At 39.6% G+C, this 20,606-nt stretch overlaps 1 protein-coding gene across 2 annotated transcripts; it reads left to right on the top strand.

Annotated features, from left to right (window-relative positions):
• The first annotated feature begins 4,471 nt into the window (after window positions 1–4,471).
• Window positions 4,472–12,088, top strand: zfand5a (zinc finger, AN1-type domain 5a). 2 transcript variants are annotated; one of them, XM_014992796.2, is made up of 6 exons: window positions 4,472–4,790; window positions 8,571–8,732; window positions 8,983–9,085; window positions 9,197–9,285; window positions 10,127–10,255; window positions 10,378–12,088. In XM_014992796.2, exons 2-6 carry the CDS (start codon window positions 8,573–8,575, stop codon window positions 10,524–10,526), a joined length of 630 nt encoding a protein of 209 aa, XP_014848282.1. In that variant the 5' UTR covers window positions 4,472–4,790; window positions 8,571–8,572; the 3' UTR covers window positions 10,527–12,088. The 2 variants fall into 2 exon arrangements, with proteins under 2 accessions (XP_014848282.1, XP_014848283.1); XM_014992797.2 differs by having other exon boundaries at window positions 4,474–4,790; window positions 9,200–9,285.
• Window positions 12,089–20,606: the final 8,518 nt, after the last annotated feature.

The raw sequence follows: 20,606 nt of genomic DNA, 5'->3' as shown, positions 1-20,606 counted from the left end.
GACTCTTCTGCCCTTCACTGCTTCCAAGAATTCAACCACTAATAGCTAACAGTATGTACCCTCAGAACACAACACCACGAGTGTCTGCTCCCTCCACAGCACTGCTTGTAGTGCTTAGAGACATGTGGTGTCTGACGTAATACACAAAAAGTTTGGGGGGGGGATGTGTTTGGACTCGTTAAACCTTAGGGCAAGTGATACAGCGCCAATAACACACTATACGTAATTGGTAAGTACATGTTTTTATATTTCACAACAGCACAGTAGATAACATGTTCTTGTGCCAGAAGATGTAAAAAACAGATATCAGGGTGAATCTTCCCTTTAAAAAAACAAAAACAAAAAAACAACCCTTGAAACTTATGTTGTGACAAACAATCTAGTAGTAATATGAGAATCCCAACTCTGTGGTGTAATTATATACTTTTTTTTTTTTTTACAAGTTACCCCAAAATATCTAAATGATCTCAAGATCTGGGGTCTGTTTCAGTCCAGGATTATACATTTTTTTTAATTCTCTAATCCCTGTATTCACTGATAGGCTTTGGGTCATTTTCATGTTGAAGAGTCCAGTTCTGCTTCAGCTCTAATTTCAGAGGTGGCCTCACAATTTCATTAATCATTAATAAGATGTTGTTCATTAATCAACATCTGGCAAACAGTAAAATTCATTGTGGATTTTCTGATGGTGAGCTGGTCCAGTCCTGCCGCAACAAAGGATTTCCAAACAAAGAGACTTCCAGGCCTGTGCTTCAGAGTTGGTGTAAGGTAGTTCTCCTGAGATGTTATAACTGGTTTACGCCAAACATGTTCTCTGTTCCACTAGTAAATAATTGCATCAGAGAGTCATCTGTCCAAATCCTGGTCTTTGTTTCTATTCTCTCTGATCAACTTGAATCAAGCCTTTAAAATGTTTCTTGTAGAGGAAAGTTTTCCACCTTAGACCTCCAAAGCAAATTAAATTTATAAATAAGACATTTTTGATTTTAGAGGTACATACTTTCACATCAACCATGATAAAACCTTGCTGTCAGTCTCATAATGACACTTTGACTTTTTTTTAGCATCTTACAGCCGGCTTTCAGTATAAAATGATTTCCACAGCCAGAACTGAGCATGTTAAAGCTTAAATCCCTTAGGTGGTTCACAAGGTTTGAATAGTTATCTTTCTGAAGGGCTCAGGTCTTTCAATTTTACCATTCTGTTCGTGCAATTGATTCAAGGTTCAGTTGCACACCATACAAAAGGTATGAGATTTTAATAGAGTAAGCAGTCTCCAGCAGTCAGTGGCCAGGAGGCGGGCTACTGCCTGGACACACCACTAGTCCATAACAGGGTATTGTACATCCATTTATTGAAATACATTAAAACATATAAAGACATCCATAAGGCATCCTAATCTTTTCACGTGACTGTATACACTCGTTTCAAATATTTATATAGGAATTCATAACACATTTCAAAAACTCCCAAAACATTACTGACAACTTTTCCATTGTGCCCTTAGCCAGGGGCTACACCCCTGTTTACGAACACAGTGCTATTGCACAACCAGTTTAAACAGATCTGCTCTCTTAGTTCTACTCAGGACTTATCTTGTTACCTTCCACAATACTTGTTTACACTGCCAACATCCACACAAGTGGGTCTAGTCAAGCATTGCTTGTCTTTCTGTGTGAGCTTATGCAACAGACCAAAGCAATGTTTTCACACTGAAGAGTTTGGCCTGTACTTGCGTTGATTAGATCCCGTATGAGCAGTTTAAGGCCTAATGCTTTATGGTGATAACTGGGTTCGAGTATTGTTGGGTTTCATTTGTGTGTTGTTTATTTAATCCCTTCAGCATTTTGTAATATAGCAATCTCGGTCATTTTGTATCTTGCTACAGACTTTTTACACTCAGTTTGATGACTGATTTCAATTAACGACTCACACTGGTTTAGCGGGGGTGTTGAATAACAGAATGAGGTTTAGATTAACAGTTCCCAAATATCAACCAGTGTACTTTAGAAATCGAAGTAAACAAAGTAATTAAATATCAACATGTATTTGTTATTCTGATATGGAGTTAATGTTTTTTTATGTTATTATTACATTCCAGTTTGATTGAGGTCTAGTTGAGTAATGTTTGACATGTCTGAGGTTACAAGTCACTTTGTACTTGTTTTTAACAAGTTGAACTTCTACAAAGGTACAAAGAAACATGAGTAAATCATTATGGGATTAGCCTCTTTGCTCTGGCAGTTTATTTCAGAATTTTTGTTAATTATACTTCAATTTGGTTTTGGGTCTTTCAGTGATCTCAGAATATTTGTCCAAAAGGCTGCACCTCAAAGCAACTGTACCCTAAATCTCTTACAATAGTTGCCACAATCAACCATGAGTATCCTCTGTTTTTGCCTTCCATGTAAGCTAGGCCTTGCTTGGTGTTTTTGTGTTTAACCATCTTTATATAGAGAAAGAACCATTGCCTGTCAATAACTTTATGTTTACTCTCCATAAAAGGTAAACCCAAAGATTCTGTGCTTAACTTCAAAGGAACTATTTCTCCCGGTATCCATTTTCGACAGAAGAAATGCACAAAGTTCACAAACTTTTCTTGGGCTGGATTGAAAACAAAAAACAGAAAACATTTTTTGTCTATTTTCAGCCATAAGAGATCACTCTTTCTTGGGAAATTTGTACCATTCTTTAATTGCAGTCGCAGGCTGCAATTAAAGCCCGCGACTGCAAGGGGCTGCAAGTGGACCGTGGACCACCCTTTGAACACCCCTGACATAGAGGTTTATTCATAAAACAAGTGGCAAACATGTCCACTTTTAAAGCAATAAGCACATTGGTGGCATATAAACCATGACAATTTTGTTGCATCTCAAATGCCAGCGCCATTAAGGAACCCTGCCCTCGGCTAAAGCCCAGTGATCTATTCTGTCTCACCAGATCTTAGCACAGCTCGTCCAATGTGTGTTAATGGCAAGGAATGATGTCTTTGATGCACCGCTCCCCTGCGGTCTTGGTGTATTTTTGCCTTGAATCTCCTGGCCAGCTACTCACACAGACTGTCTGTCATCTCTACACCCTGAAGTCACAATGCTGGCAAATCCTTACATAACCAATATGGGGCTGTGATTACGTCATCTAGCAGATCAGAGGTGTAACAGTGGCAGGTTAACTCGGGCCATCTCACGCCATCTTGGTCCTCACAGAGAGCAAACACAGATAGAGAAAAGGTGTTAAAATCCTAGCTTCTAGTGTTTTGTGAAAGATGCTAATGACTTGATTAAATCAGCTGGACTTCCAAGATAAACACCATTCTACTTATGTAATCAACCAAATTTAATATTATTTTATTAAAAGTATAACTGAACTGGACAGCACTAACTGGATCCATTATTAGATACTCCAATTAAAACATAAAATCAGTCAACATTGGCAGCTACTCAGTTCTTTTAAGAATCTAGATCTGGTGAAGCCAGCTTACAGCAGTCTGAAGGAAACATAGCACAATGGGGAAGAAAATAGGGTTAATGTGACTTTGATCATGTTGTGGTTTTTGGTTGCCATACAGGCTGGTCTTAGTATTTCAGAAACTCAACCAACATTTCAGGTTTACAGAAAGTGATCAGAAAAGGAGAATATCCACAGCCCCGCAGTTGTTAGACGAGAAATGCCTTGTTTATGTCAATGGAAAACCGCGCATGCTGGTTTGAGATGATAGAATGGCAACAGTGGAAGACCTCGCCAGGTACTCAAATGTCAACTAAGAAAAGGAAACTGTGGCTAAAATTTACAGACTGTGACCAAAATTGGACCGTAATAAATTGGGAATACAGTTTTTGAAAGAAAAACTGGAAAAAATTTGACCTGGATTTAGGTTGCGGTATAGAAAAAAAGTGTACTTAAAGTACATTTAACTGAATACGAATCTGTCTATATGATTGGATTTTACTGGTCCAAATTTGACTGATTTGATTATATATTTCTTGATAACTTAACATAAACTTGACCAGCTTGTCTACTGAAGAGCCTTGAAACTAAATACATCAATTAAATTGGATCAAAATAATTTTTTTTCGCACATTCCGCCCTCATGACTTGTTTGTTGCTACCTCCTGACTGCACTGTCTGCACCAGTGCAGTCACTGACCCACAACTTTACCATAACAAACCAGCATCATATCTAATTTCCAACGTTGTAAATCTCCTCTGGTGCTGCTGATGCTTTATGATAGAAAGGAACATACAGGCCACGGTGATAGAAACAGAACCATAAACACACACATAAAAAAAAAGGCGTTCCCTGTTTATTGTGCTTTTTAAAAATATGTATAGCACACGTCATTATTCATTCATTCGTCCATTTAGGTGTATTACTCAGTAAATGGATTCGTGTCCTTGTGGGTGGATGACGAACAGACATGTAATAACCAGAGCCAGACAGAGCTGCTCAGAGAGCTCCGGGGCTCCACCGGGCAGCCAATGGTGACACGTTGTTCTTACCCGTGACATCATCATCCACCACTCCTCTTGCTAAAGAAGGAAACAAACATCCATCCAGCAGAAGAAGAAGGGGACGGGAGACGGAGAGAGGAAGGAGGACAAGGCAGGAGGCCGAGGAAGGGACGCTTAAAACCGTCTAAATCCGCCTGTCTGAGAGGACGACGACACAGAAACGCTGCTACGGAGACGGAAAAGATAAAAAGGGAACTCCACATAATAACTTCGACCTTTTCTGACAAAGACAACCGCTTTTCCTGTCCTCTCGCGAGAAACCCATCGATTTTCAGCAGGTGATCATCTTGGATTATTGCTTCTTTTTTTCTTGAAGTGGATTGGCGTTACAGAGAAAGCGATTTGTATTTAGGTAACATACTAGAGATGTGTGCTTTTGATGAGATAATGGCGACCTTTACTGATGGATTAAAAGGTCACACGGTATGCGCTTTGCGGTGATCAACCTTCTTTTGTCTTTGCCACCTCCACCTTCACCATGTCCACCTCCACCTGACTTGAAATATCACAAGTCCTCGAACGTGACTTTGTCTTTAAAAGAAAAACAAGGGAGGGAGCTGAGGTAGTGCTGCTTACAGTCTGTTTTTCAGCCTGTCCCGAGCTGGGGGATGGGGTGAACCAAAAGCCTGTTAATTCCTGTCTACAAATAGAAAATTTATAAGCCGAATAGACAAGTGGAGCGAGAGAGGCTGCACTCAAACGAAACCCACAGCCTTTGCTTCGACGGTAACGTAATTAAATAAAACAAGAGTGTCGGCTTGTAGTTGGAGCTGTCGGGTGAGACGAGGTTTCGCTCGACGTGAGGGCTTTAAAAAAGTCGCTTCTAAGCGACTAATGGTGATTATATAATGAGGATTTTTAACGTTGCTTTGTTAGGGACACTTTGGAAATCCGTATTAGGTGCAAGTGTTGCGATAAATGCGAGACAGTGCGATTTAAAAACAGGAAGCAAGGAGGCTGCAGACAAAGGAGGAAAGAAACAAAGGAAGGACGTATCATTCTGGCTTGGCTATTGAATGTTTCACAAAATACCACCATTAGGGCTTTTTCTATCAACTTCTGGTGGTTGTTTTCAGTTTTATTTAGTTTTTATGGAGAATATTCCCCAGTTTCTGTCCTGTCCTTCACTGTGACTCAGGACTTTCCAACCCCTCCAGCAGGGCCTGAAATATGAGCTTTCCCTTTGTTTGCTAAAGTTAACCCCCATACATGTTGGTTTAAACTGATCTCTTATAGAAAACAAGACTGAGGCTTTCTCATAAGTTCCTGCTGCATGAGTTTAACATTTTTGTGAAAGGAAACTGTGGTGAGTGGTTGTGTCTGTGCTGGAAACTCCCTGCCTTGCCCTGTCAGGTGGGTTTTCTAATGCATAATGCACCTCATTAAGGTCACAATCTTGTCAGATCGAAAGCCTTTGATGGCTCAAATGACAGTTTTCTGAAAGGCAATACAGACATGACGTTTCTATCACAATACATTTTGTTTATTTGGATAGTGACTAAAGTGAAGATCAAAAACTTATCGCAACTTTTTGGCTATAAATTAGAAATGGTCTGAATTTTACTGGTAAGTCATTTTAATTTTTAGCTTTATGCTTCGTGTTCTTTGATAGAGATGGTAGTTTTGAATAAAATGGAGAAATTAACATAATTATCGCCACTCAGGTTTTTCCCCCTAATGTTAGATTTCCATGTTGGGATGGGCTTATATGGGCATAAAGTTTTAACAATCTTTTGTGATATTTATTGGGATTGTGATGATGCCAATTTCTTTGACGCCCATTCCAATCTTGGACAATTCCTTTTATTTACTTATTAAGAACCACAACATATATACCAAAAATACTTAGTGCAACTTTTTTGTTCCAGAAATTGGCTATATTTCAGATAAAAAAAATGAAATACGATATTATTTAATCTCTGCATTCAGGGACAGGGTGTTACTTGATTGTATATAGAGATAAATCAATGGGCGTTATTAGTTTTAATGCATTTGTTGAATATGAGGAGAAGAAAAATCTCATTTGTCAGCATTTGACTTGCCAGTCCAGGGAATACCTGACTGGCATCCCTACTCTGAATCTGTATTCACCTGCAGTGAGAGAGTGTAACAAAAATAATTCAGTAAAAATAAAGATGTTCTATTATCAAAAAGTCACTGTAGCTGTGCTGCTACAAAAAACACAATAACAACACTCAGCCATAACTTGAAATGCAACATTTCTTTTTATCATTACCCAGCTGTGGAAAATAGTTCATTTTGTTAGTTTGTTCTAGTCAAAAAATGACTAACTCTTATCCCATAATCATTCTACTCACAAGCAAATGATAGACAGCATGATTGCTTAACACTGCAGGTATATGTAGACAGGTCTGTGGTTTGTGTGGTACGTGAACCAAAAGGTAACGGATGAGCCAAAACTATGAACTAGTTCATTTTGAGCTTTAGTTGCCAAACTAGGGAAGACCAGGCATGCCTTAAAATAATTAAATTAAAAATATATTCAATAAATCCAGATCAAAAATGTATTTGTGAATATGTTCTTTATATTTAGGTAAATGTCAGGAAAATAAAATTTGAAAGAAAAACAAACTGAGGAGTGACAAGCTCATTATTGAAGATTAAATAAGTGGGCACGACAATACCGAATTAAGATGCTCTTTATGCAACTACAAAATAGTTTTCCGGTGACATGATAATTATGTTATTGAACCACTTATTAACATCTATTTATTATCAATGTGGGAGGTTTTGATCTTCCGGAAGTTTCTAGCTCACTCACTCTGTCTGGTGTTTTTCAAGAGTTTGCAGTTGAACATGTGACTCGAATGGCAGCGGCCTTTTGTAAGCTTTTCCGAGAAGAGCTTTATTGACACAGGACTAGCTTGTTGGTGTAAAGGGGCATAGAAGGAGGGTGCGGGGGGCTGGGAGGTGGGGAGTTCGCAGAGTACTTTGTGGCACTTGCTGATAAGAAGCCCCCAAGCGTTCATATACATGACATCCTAAAAAAAAAAAAAAAAAAAGAAACACCTGCTGGCCTCTTCTTGAAAACTGACTTGATTTTTCTCCTGTTTCTCTGTGAGCTGAATATAAACAAGCTTTTCAAGCCAATCAAAGTGCCCGTCGTGTCACAGCAGAGCCAGGCCAAAGGTTGTTTACTAGGGAAATATGAGGCTCAGATGATATGCTAAATCAGCCTCTCTATAAGGATGGGCAGATCTGGGTCTTCCCGTCTGTTCGTCAGAGGTGTTTTTGACGTGTTGCGTAAAAGTCAGTGTGTCTTATTACACAACTTCCTGTGGCGTCGCGCTGCATCAAAGGCAAACCATAACGTCACAGCACTACATGTTCTGCCAAATTGCTCAAGCTGACACACACACAAACAGACACACACACACACAAACAGACACACACACACACAGAGGCTTGTTTTTCTGTGGCACAGGAAGTTTTCCCAACACCTTGAAACACAGGACGCTTCCTTAAACTGCTGACCTACTTTGTTGCTTCTCTTTCGGCCACCAGAAAGTTATTGCACCTGACGAGAAATGTTTGTCGTGCTGTGGAGCAGCACCAGCTTGTGAGTCAGCTTGGTGTTTTTATTATTATGGGAAGTACCGGGATTGACCCGATAAGGCCATGAAAGGGAGTCACTGTGGCGGCCTATGAGGAAGGAGGGCCAGTTCATCAGAAAAGGTTTTGATAAGGAGTGGACAAAACGAAGGGACAAAACAAAGAACGCTGTGATCGGAGAGCCGTGTTGAGGGAAAGCGGTGAGCAGAACAGAGTGAGCGCTGTTTGTTGCCTGAACTTCCTGTGGAGAAAGCGCTCATTACTGTATTCGGGCTAAAGGGCAAGTCGAAACAGAGAGATGTGTTTTTTGACTTCTCATGGTCTGAACCTGCTGTCAGTCAGACTCTGTAAACTAGATCAGCAGAAAAAAAAACACACTTTTTTCTTTTTCTTGCTTTCAGTTCTTTCTGCTTCTCTCTCTCGCTTTCTCCCTGTCGCAACAACGCTAATCATTCACACTCTGCTTCTTTCTCTTCCTCTGTTAGCAATGGCTCAAGAGACGAACCAGAGCCCAGTCCCCATGCTTTGTGCCACAGGCTGTGGTTTCTATGGCAACCCAAGAACCAATGGCATGTGCTCTGTATGCTACAAGGAACACCTGACGCGACAGCAGAGCAGCGATCGCATGAGCCCCATGAGCCCAATGGGTAAGGCATCATACAAAACATGAAAGTCTTTGTTAAAGTTATTATAATTCTTATTTTTCATGTACCTGTCTGCATTTTCTTTCCTAAAGATGTATAATTAGAATAGGACAGGCATATAGCCATCCCAAAGCAGCTGATTTTTGTCTTTTTGATCCATTCTATTCATTTTACTGCCTCTTAGGGAAAATGTGCACATATTTATACATATGTATATATTTTTAAAAATCTCCTTCTGTGTTTCGTCATTAAGGCTCCACTGCTAGTCCTACCTCAGAGGCCTCAGCCATCCAGAGACTAGAAGCCAGTCTAGCTAAGGTTGACGCCTCCCCTGCCTCCTCACCAGACATGTCTAGGTCAGTAATGGCTTGGCTCGATCAATAAGCTCTCCTCGCATTCAAATCTTTAAACGTCTTCCTGACTAACGGGACTCTCGTTCGATTTTTTTTTTTTTTTTTTTAAATCAGCAGGACTGTTCAAGGATCTCTTCCTGTAACCCAACAGATGACAGAGATGAGCATCTCCAGAGAGGAGAAGCCTGAACTCCTAGAGCCTGGTGAGACATGTCGCACATAAAATCCATTTGTTTTTCAGGCACATGCACCTTGACCCTGCTTGGTAAGGTCCAACAGCAGGCCTCGGTTTATTTCTGATGCTTTGCAGCGCAGCTTAAATTTAACAGCTGGTTTTACTTAAAGCTTCTGAGAAGGAGATGGCGTCTAAAAATAAGCCTGTTTAAAAATACCTCTAAACTGGAGGAGAGAGTCAAGATTAGATCCTGCCTGCTGGAGTCCTGCTCAGCGTAGAGTGCTGTTTTCCAACAATGCCAGTGCGTAGATGAGAGGCACACAAAGCAGACAAGGACTGGAAGGAAAAGGACACATTCATGTGACATTGAGTGAAAATGTTGCTTTAGTTTATTATTGTCTGTCTAGCATAATTTTTTTTTTTTTAAAGCAAAAATTATTCCTAATGCTGCTCTGTAACAACATAGTGCTACACGTGTAATAACATTATATATAAACATTTAATTATTTTATTATAGCTATTAAAAATATAGAGTGAGCACTGGCAAAATTGAATAATTGTTTTCGAAAGCTTTCTGCAGTATTTCCCTCTTTCTTAGAGTAACTCAAGCACCAGCTGATTAGTTATCGCACTAAATTCAGGTCACTCACCTGAATTTTTTTTGCCAGATTAAAATGACTTTAAACTGTAAAAATTGTATGATTGGAAATTTTAGCAACCTTTTAAAACCAAAACTAGTTCATGCCTGGAGCAAAGGAAATTATTTGGGATAAATCTACACAGTAGTTGCTGTTTTAATATTTTTGCTGTTTTAATACTTTGCTGTACCGTTCTGTGGCATAAATGCATCTTTTTTTCTTTGTGTGTAGTTGTAAGCCAGCCTGCTGCTTCTAGTCCTTCTCCTGTAGCTTCTCCCAGCACTGAAGAAGGCAAGGGCGAAACCCCCAAACCCAAGAAAAACCGATGCTTCATGTGCCGCAAAAGGGTGGGCCTTACAGGTAAGATGTTATCAGACTATACCAAGACTGTTGCTTTGTTTTCCACAAGCCACTTATTGAGTTTTTCCACTTCCATTTGTTTTAATGTGGTTGTTCTAAATTTTGCCCTTTTGTCCGTCCAGGGTTCGACTGTCGCTGTGGTAACCTGTTCTGTGGCATCCATCGATACTCCGACAAGCACAACTGTCCCTACGATTACAAGGCCGAGGCTGCCGCCAAGATCCGCAAAGAGAATCCCGTGGTTGTGGCTGACAAGATCCAGAGAATATAAATGGAGGGGGAGGGGAAACGGTGTTGGAAATGAGGAAACACCTTGCGAAAGACTGGAGAATGAGTGAAAACCTTTGACATGAGTGCGAGTGGCTAAATCAAAAGGACTTGATTCGCAAAAATGAAAAAAAAATAAAAAAAAATCGAAAGACCCTACCTGAGGGAGATGCATGAATGATCACTTTTTTTCATTTTCATTAATTCATTAGATTGTTTTAATCTCGTTTTCTGTGGTGTGAATTTGCCGCCGTTGAGTCCTTTTCCTTTTTTGTTTTATTTTTTTATGTGTTTTATTAAGAGCAGACCAGGCACGATGTCCAGGATATGCTGTGCTCCCCTCACCAGTACCAGGTTGTCATTTTGTGCCAAACAGCCATTTTTACTAAACCCTCAAAGCATTCAGATTACAAAGAAAGAAATCTGCCCACCTTGTCCTTTAATCCTAAAGAAAAAAACTTCAGCGTCACTCTTGAACAGGAGGATTTTTTGTTATTTTTTTTACCGTATTTCTCCTAGCTTTACCTACCTCAGAGCTGCTGTGTCGTTTTCCCTTCTATCCGAATCCCTGATTGAACCTCCAATCAGCTCACCTGTGTTCACTTTCATAGTCTGGTTTTTCATAATACACACAGAGATCCCCCACTCTTCAACCAAATCTGAACAACAAACCCAACAAACAAGACTTGGAGAAATGGTCCCAGATCTGATTGTAATCGATCGCCTGGTGCCGGGGCACTAATGATGGGCCTGAGAGGGCGGACGCCGGCACCCGTTCCTGATGAGCCTGGTGCACGAATTTCAAATGTTGCAAGGGGCATAAATGAATGGAATAAAATGCATGAGTTGCTCTTCATCTGCTTTAGTGTTTCAGAAATATCACTCGCCTTAGGGTTTTTGTGGGGTGTTTTATTTCCAGAGACAATTATCTGACTTTTATTTTGTCTATTTTTTTTCCCTCTTCCATTGTACTGATGTTGGCGCATGGACTTGGTGCATTTGTGGACTTTATCCTTTTTTATTTTTATTTTTTTGGCGCTAACACAACAGTCATGTGAGCACAGTGTGTGTGTTATTACGTGGGTGTGTCCCCCCGCCCCTTCCCCTTCCTCCCATCCTTTTTAGCTGTGTAGCTAACCGGTTTATCAGCACATGTTTACAGAAGTACAGGAGCATGCCAGAGCTAGATTAATGAAAAATAATAGAAACTGAGATTAGATGTAACTTTTCATCTGTCAAGCGTTTATCGATCTATAGAGCGCGTGTGTGCATTTGTGCGTGTGCATGTGCACTTCCCTGTGCAAAAAAAAGAGAAAAAGTGTGTTTTCATGGCTGCCTGACACATGTATGTTTGTGACTTGTTACTTTCCCCCCAGTGAGGATGCTTTTCATTGAAATAAGAGTTTTTCTTTTCTCTTTTTTTTTATTCTTAGTTATATGCAAATTTGTACAAAAAAGTGAAAAAAACAACAAACTGTGTTGATATTTATGTATTGCATATAATCTTGCTATCCAGCATTACAACAGAATAGTATCATGTAAATAAAACTGTACAGAGAGACATAACCAAGCCTCACTTACTGTTTCGTGTTTGTACAGCCAACTATTTCATTTTAATTTTGGGGTTTCGGTGGGCTAAGCCTCTTATGAGTTTCGTTGCGCAGGAGAAAAGTAGCACAGTTGCATATTATATACACATGGATGACAAAAGTGCAAGTGCTTCTCAGTTTATTTCAGTAAACCAATTCAAAAAGTGATGTAGAACATGCAAATCTTGAATACAGTAAGCATAAGATGCTTTTGCAATTTCACACAACAGCTTATGGTTGGTGGAAAGATGAAAACTGTCAACATATACATGTTATTAATATGCATCTTTGTGAGAGATGAATACTTTACTAAAACTTTTTAGCAGACAAAATCAAGAAAAATATAAATATGCAGTTACTTATTTATGGTTACTTATTTTTCTTCTTCTCCCATGTGTTCACTTCTCTCATTCTTGCCCCACAAAAAATAAGTTTAATCAAAAAGTTGAGCTTAAGATTCATTAAAACGTATTTCTATTATTGTTGGTGATTATGGCTGACGGATAACGAAAGCCAGATCTTAAGTTTTTCAGCAAATTAGAGGATTGCATAAGATCTCTCAAAAATATTTTCAATATAAAAATGTCCATGTACTGTAGAATATTTGCACTCTCCACTTTGCTATAAAGTCCTGTCTAGGCCGGTATCCACCACTTTTCTATGACACTTTTTCCTTTCACTGAACTTTCTGTTTCCTAGCTCTGAAACAGCCGGCTTGATTAGCCATGGCGTTTTGAGGTTTGCTCTTTATGCAGCGGCTGCAAATGACTCAGCACAGCTACCGAGTCAGCTGTCTTTCCCATGATTGTGTAGGCCAGAGCCTTTCTGCATTAAATATCATTTTTGTTATTGTTGGTTTTATTTGCTGACGTTCGTTATCTTGTTAACCATAATCCTGAAACCACTTTTTCAATTAAATTACTGAAATAAATGAACTTTTCAATCATAATGTAATGTGTTAGTTAAATCCACCTTGAAAAGAATCGTGTTAAAGAACATAATCATCATATGGTATAATTTGTGTGCCAGGAGAGTTGCTTAACATACAAATGACATACATACATCACATTGCAGCTTAATAGAAATCCCCTTTTGTTCTTCAGTTTGTAGACAATGTAATCTTTGTGATGTTCTGTCATAGGGACACCACATGAGTGGAGCTCAGCTGTCTGAGCAGCTGTTCCTGTGACGCCATCTGCAAACACACACTGTCCTGGATCTCCCCCATAAGAGTGTGAGAGAAAACACACACACACACACACAGTGAGGGCCGGCATGTCAAGTGCTAAGCCTGGATAAAGTGGAGCAGGATCAGATTCTTCCAGGTTCCAGGGATTAATATTTCCTGTCTGACCCAGACGAGGTTTGAACCGGTGTTCTGAATATCTATGCCACTTCGTCAGATTTTCCTACAGCAGCACAGATAGATAGCAATGTCTGTCTGTCGGTTCTACGAGTCTAAAACGTCTACCGTGGTGCTTACAACCCGAAAACTACAGCAGGCTGTGTTAATGTTAGAGTTAGGGTTAGAGAGAGAGGCAGTGAGTAGTCTCCCAATGCATTGTGGGAAGAATACACATTTCCTGTGACTATTCATATTTTGCTTACATAAAATTATTATTTCTCAGAATTTCTGAGTGTGAATTAAAATCCTTAGTATGAAGGTTGAAAAATTTCGAGACAAACAATTACCCACTGACTTTATTTTTATTTTTTTTATTTCGGAGTAAGAACCACATGTGCGAAGCTTATAGTCGTCAGTCTCAGACTGAATTTCATTGTGCATGAGGTTTAGCAATTGTACTGTAGTATTGAACCTGGTCAGCCATAATGCTATGGTAATAAACCTGGCAAAAGCTTCAGCTGTTGCACTTTGGTGATGAACCATATCAGCATTTAAGTAGTGCACATGTGCTCCTGGGCAAGTCAAACTGTGCAATCTATAGCTAGAACGTTGGGTCTGTAGTGACGTGCACACTTTTGCAGACCCCGGTTAAATTCCTTCAGGAATTTTCTATCAAGTGATATTTTCAAATTTCCTGTCAGCTTTAAACATGTTTAACCCCAAAACACGACAGGCCACTGGATGGATGAGCCTAGCGCCCAACTTCCAGGCTTGGCAAGTTTTCTAGGGGAAATCTTGAATTTATAATTTTTCAGAATTGGGGCCTGCCATAGCAATGCATAGGCAGGCACCTATTGTTCTATACCTCAAAATAACTGCCTCTTCCTGGTACCGTTAATGTGGCTCGTACCACTGCGTGCCCCCTTCACAATATATACATCAAAATGTGCGGCTTGATCCCGTGAGGGGAGCTATTGCTTTTGATGGCATTTCGAGTAACTGTAGCAACATAATTAACATAAAACGAGCCAAATTCAACTCAAAACAAAAGTCTGACACAAAACAGTGCCACTCAAAATAGACGTAGACTTTTGTCTGCCCCTCTGAGCTGCTCTTTAGAACTACAGACATGGCAGAACACTCCATCACTACTCCTTTTCCTTTTGTGTTTTATTTACCGTTGTCATAGCAACTGAACTAACAGGCGCTGGGATGAAAAAGAGAAACGGCGGTTCTAGTTATCTGAAGTATAAACCTACTGTACAGGAGCTGAATTGCGATCTGTTTATATGTACAGATTGCTTAATACACCGTTAGTTATCAGCTTTGAAATAAAACGGTTCTGGAAGTTGTTGGAAAGTAATATGTTCAGATTGTTTTTCGTTACGAGTCGAATCTATATTGTGTCTTTCTGTGAAAATGTTGGTGTACAGAAACCCCCCCCCCAAATATATTGTATATTTTTTATGCAGTAGCAGATGGGGGTTATTCTGAGACTTAAGTGTGTGACATAAGCTCTACCTTTGTATTAAAGGATCTAAAACTGTTTATTACAGGAATAAGTATATTGTCTAGAATGACAGAAAATAACGTGGACACAATGATTATTTTGAAGAAAGATCAGGTATGGTGCTGTTTGGAAATGTTAAATATTTAACCAGAACAGATTCCAGGAGGATTAGTGAAGCACAGATTTGTTTCTGCCCCATCACTCCTACCTGTTCTAGACTTTTTACAGGAAAATCAGCATCTGTTACACTGACACCAGCCCTGATGTGTGTAACACATGCTACAATCTTTAATATGTTTTCTGGAGATGTTGGCATCAGGGCCGCTGCTATAAACTCATTGCATCTCTGAAAAGTGCTGTTTATATATTATCTAGTGGTGGAAAAAGCAACAAAAAAACTATTATGCTATGTACTTAAGATGGAATATTTGCACATATACTCATGACATGCTTTGATTAAAGTAATTTATCCTCGGTGCAATTCCAGCACCGAAAAATTCACTTTACACCAGGTGAGTCTCTCACCTGAGAATGTGAACCTGCTGGGCTGATTCTGTGCCTTCAAATAATTTTAATGCTCCTGTAGAAGATTCATAAATTAAAAGTTACAGGAACCTACAAGTTAACTTATAAGGAACAGGTCTGAAAAAACAGTCTGTGTGCTACACTCAAGAGAGATTCCTTTGATGCATCAAAGAGTGATGTCATCACTTATGATGTCATTGTTACCATAGGAACTAAACATTCTAATGGTGCATTCACACCAAACACGTTTTGAGCGTCAGGCGAGTCTGCTTTATATTCAAAGTCTTTGTGACGTATTTGATGCGCTGGACATGTCAAACGCTCCAAATGGTTCAAATGGCGCCATGCTAAACACTCGAAGAGCGCCGCAACGGCCCTCGACGCGCCTCCACATAGAGTTTGAATGTAAACCAGATGCGCCTGATGGTCAAAATGTCTTTGGTGTGAACACACCATTATATGTCCAGTGTCATATTAGGTCCATGATATTAGGACCAAAGACTTGTCCTAATATGATGGATTCATTGCTTTGGGTCAGGGGTAATGTTTAGAGGTAAGATGTGAATTAAGGTTTAGTTAATGTTAGGAATAGACTAGTATTGGTTTGGGTTAGGGAAAATGTCTGGGTTAGGCAAAATCACAGCTACTAAAATGAAGGGAAATTAATGCAAAGTTCTAATATGGGTTGAAATAGTTTTGACAAGCCTGTATAGAATTTTGTTTTCTAAATCATTCTATAAATGATTATATAATGTTAGGTTGTTTTTCTGCCAATTGCATAGCTGCAGTACACTAGTAGTCTAATGTGTTGAATGTGCTGAGACACATTCAACACATTAGAAACCAATCAGAACCAAAAGTTTGCCTTTTGGTTCTGATTGGTTGTTTCTGGACAGTAGCAGAGCCAAATGAATTTTCACAAATTCTCTGTTTCGTTTTCTATTGTCAACTGTTTAACAAATATCATCTAACATAACAAATATTCATCCATCTAACATACCAGTTTAACAAATATTCATCCATCATCTAACATACATAGGTAGGTATGTTAGATGATGGATGAATATTTGTTAAACAGTTTAAGGCTTTGCCAAATTTGTGCAAAGCCTCTAATTTTCATAATGCAAAATGTTAGCAAAACCTGGGCTTGGATAGTGACCTAGGTTAATGCCACCTGGGTGTGGGTCGGTGTAAAGGCCGAGCCGGGCTTAGCTTAGCCTTCGTGCCAACGCCAACATGAAGACCCTCCATGCAACCAGTGGAGGTCGATCGTATTGATGTCTGTCTTTCCTCGGACCTCCATGTTTGTGTGGAGGTTTGGCTTTGCGTGGACTCCTCTGTTTGCAACCTGAGTGTGGGTCGGCGCAAAGGCTGAGCCAGGCTATCCATGGAGACCCCTTGTTGATTCAAGGTCTGTCTTTCTTCAGACCTCCCTGGTTGATTGGAGGTCTGTCTTTCTTCGGACCTCCCTGGTTGATTGGAGGTCTGTTTTTCTTCGGACCTCCCTGGTTGATTGGAGGTCTGTTTTTCTTCGGACCTCCCTGGTTGATTGGACGTCCATCTTTCCTTGGACCTCCCTAGTTGATTGGAGGTCTGTCTTTCTTCGGACCTCCCTGGTTGATTCAAGGTCTGTCTTTCTTCAGACCTCCCTGGTTGATTGGAGGTCTGTCTATCCTTGGTCTCCTCTGTTTGTAGGGAGCCTTCTCTTTGCAGGGGGACCTCTGGTCGGGTGGAGACTCTAGGATGGTTGTTTTCTAGAGCAAGTTTCAACTCCACCTTCAGGTCCGCAACCTGACCCTGCAGAGCTTTCACCGTTTCCTCCTGAGCCTTAAATTTGGAAGCTTGCTCAGAGTGACTTTTGAGCTGCTCCTCATATTTGAGTCTCACTCGGTATTCTTCAACCATTACTTCAATCAGACCTTTATTGCGGGAGGCGTATTTTGCAGCCTCCCACTTGAAGTACTCCAGCTGTTGAAGAATGTTCTTGTCAGTTGTAACTTTGGAAGAGCAAGAAACCTGTTCACGTTTGACTTGCAGGTGACGTTCTTTTTCCAACATTTTTTCCAGTCTTTGAATCTCCTCCTGCTGGGATTTGACTTCAGCCTGACATGAAATCCTTCTGTCTCTTTCCTCATGGAGTTCAAAATTATTTCTCTGCAGTTCTGTTTTAAGATCATCTACCTGCTTTGTCAAAGCTTTGACGTGTTGGCTAGTCTCTGCCACGTCTTCCACTGAGGGGGTGATCTTGAAGCCAGCAGAGGGTGATGTTTCCTGCTTGACTTCCAATGCTCTTGGACTCTCAAAGTCGCCGGAAGGACTTGATTCCCCCTGGATCTCTGATTCATCTTCCGGCTCAATGGGGCTGTCATTTTTAACAGGGAAAATGACAGCATTGTAGTCGACTTGGATGTTGAGGTCTACCATGTCGACCCATGAAAGCTTAGCTGGAAAAGCTTCATGTTTGCAAACAATCTGTTGTTGCTTCATATCTATATCGTAGTAACTTCTTGCTTCTCTGAACGTCGAACGTGCTCTGATGGGTGATCTGTCGCGATAGAACTGTGGAACCGATCAGAGCAAACTCTGTCTGTGAGCTACATTCAAGAGAGAGATTCCCTTGTGATATCATAGAGTGATGATATCACTGCTGATGTCATTGATACCATTGGAACTGAACATTCTATCCACCTTACTCCTGGGAGGCTTACTGGGGAAACGATTATGGGTCTTACTTCTGGTGACTAGCGGAAGTAGAAGCATTTCATTGTAATTTATAGGGTTTTTGGCTAATCTATATTCATGATAGAAGTTACATCTCTTTTGTTGGTTAATACACTGCACAAACATGAGCATTTCACTGCTCCCCATTAGTATTAGACTTTTCCCTAAAAATAGCTTTTATCCATTTTTCTTATTAGTCACACTTAGTATACTGAATGGAGGAAGAAAATGTAAAACAATATGCTAGCGACAGTATTTAGGCTAATGTTAGCAATTTGGCTCATTTTAACTTGTACACTAATTTTAACATACAGAATGGAGTAAGTCCATGTTACTCAACATGTTTGTGACTCTCTACTGCTATTGAGTACATTGCAGCTTAGTTTAGCATTGATGCGAATTTGTAGCATCCAGACAGGCACACTTTGGCAGGCCCCATTTAAATTTCTTCAGAAATGTTCTAGTTAATTACTGCAACAGGGTCTTCACAGGTCTGCCCAACAAATCAATAAAACAGCTGTAGCTGATCCAGAACGCTGCTGCTCGCGTTCTCACTAAAACCAGGAAGATAGAGCACATAACACCAGTTTTAAAGTCCCTACACCGGCTCCCTGTAGCCCAAAGGACAGTCTTTAAAATACTGTTGTTTGTTTATAAATAACTGAAATCAGAAAAAAAGTATCACAAATATGGATTAGAATATTCTGCTACTAGTTAAGAATAATCTAGTCCAGGTTTGAAGTGTCTATGTGCTGTAGTTTTTTAACAAGAGTTGATTAAAGATGGGGAAGGTAGTGAATTAGGTGGAATCGCCCTTTAGCCATTTCCCGAATCGGAAGCTGGAATCGGAAACCAACTTCAGCTTCGTATAGGTGGAAAAAGACAAAAACTTATTCTAAGTTTTCTGAAAAATAACTTACCGAATAACCAACGCAGTGATTTCAAACATAGCACTCCCGCGGCCTACTTGACATCACTGCGACCTACTCGTAAGTCAAGTACAAGATGCCAAAATAGGCCTCGATGAACACTGAGACGATTTCAATCGGATCCACAAAAGTTTCAGCCATAAGGCTGGCCGTCCACTCGGATTCCGCGTCTTGGGAGATCATTTTTAATGCAGGTTCCAAAGTTCATGAATATCAGACCAACAGTTTTGTGTCTCTGTGAAGCCAGGTGCTAGCCGTATCTTTTTTTCAAACGTTCACGTAGAAGCTGCGTCATATTTCTATTCAGCAAGGCGCATGCGTGCCAGGTTCATTAATAACAAAAATGGCGCCATTCGCCACTGTTGCCAGATTGGAGATTTTCCAGTCCAAAGACAGGGTAAAACTACCTGTAAAACCTGCCCACCTGCAAAGAAACAGTAGGAATCTAAACCTCTAATAAACCTCATGTTAATAGCACTATATGTTTTATTCATAATCTAGCCCCATATATTTTAAAAATAATTTATAGAAACAGCAAAAATGTTACATTCATGTTTTATAATGTAGGACTGAAGATTTTTTTTTAAGTTTTCAAAATGTAAATTTTTCTAAGAACTAATACAGTTTTAGAAAAATTCAGAGAAACCCTAAAACTAAATGAGGGATAAACTTGCTTTTTATATTTTCGAAGCTAATATAAACTGCTGCGCCAGTATGTCCTTACTCTTATGGAGAGTGAAGAGTGTCAATTGACAATAAATAACTTATTTAATAAATATTTAAGTGTGCCATTAATTTATTAAAACTCTTCACTGTCCATAGATCTGTGTGTTTTGATCCGTCTTTAAATAATATAAGTTTATTCATAAATTGCTTTTAATATATATATATATATATATATATATATATATATATATATATATATATATATATATATATATATATATATATATATATATATATGTGTGTGTGTGTGGGGGGGGGGGGGTTTAAGGAAAGAAAACAGTGCTGAAAACATGCAATGTATCTTCTTCCTTTTTCTGATTGCGCACCACAAGATTTGCTCATTGAAGCCGTCCTTTTTTTCCTCTCAACTTTTTAATATCCACTTATATGGCAAAACATGTGCACACACGTCACAGCACAAAATAAGAGAACATCCTTCATTTTAGTCGCTGCTTCTTGCAGAAGTTAAACTGTCCTTGAGCAATGTAGTAAAACCTTTGCAATTGTCGATGCTGCCACCTGGAGGTGAAAAGTAGAAATGTACCCAGAACGTAGTTATGCATAAAGTGTATCAAGCAGGTTTACTGTATAAACAGTAAATATATAGTCGGTTTGTTCACAAAAATTACTTTCAATGGAACCTTTACAATTAGCCTCCATACAATCTGCTCTTTCAATAAACAGCTGTTGTACATGTGAATATGTAGAAATACTTAGGTTGTCCAGCTGGGACAGAAAT

Source organism: Poecilia mexicana, unplaced genomic scaffold (assembly GCF_051168715.1).
Source record: "Poecilia mexicana isolate PSO_F unplaced genomic scaffold, ASM5116871v1 scaffold_9, whole genome shotgun sequence".
In the NCBI taxonomy this organism is placed as follows: domain Eukaryota; kingdom Metazoa; phylum Chordata; class Actinopteri; order Cyprinodontiformes; family Poeciliidae; genus Poecilia; species Poecilia mexicana.
This window is presented reverse-complemented; position numbering and strand designations above follow the sequence as displayed.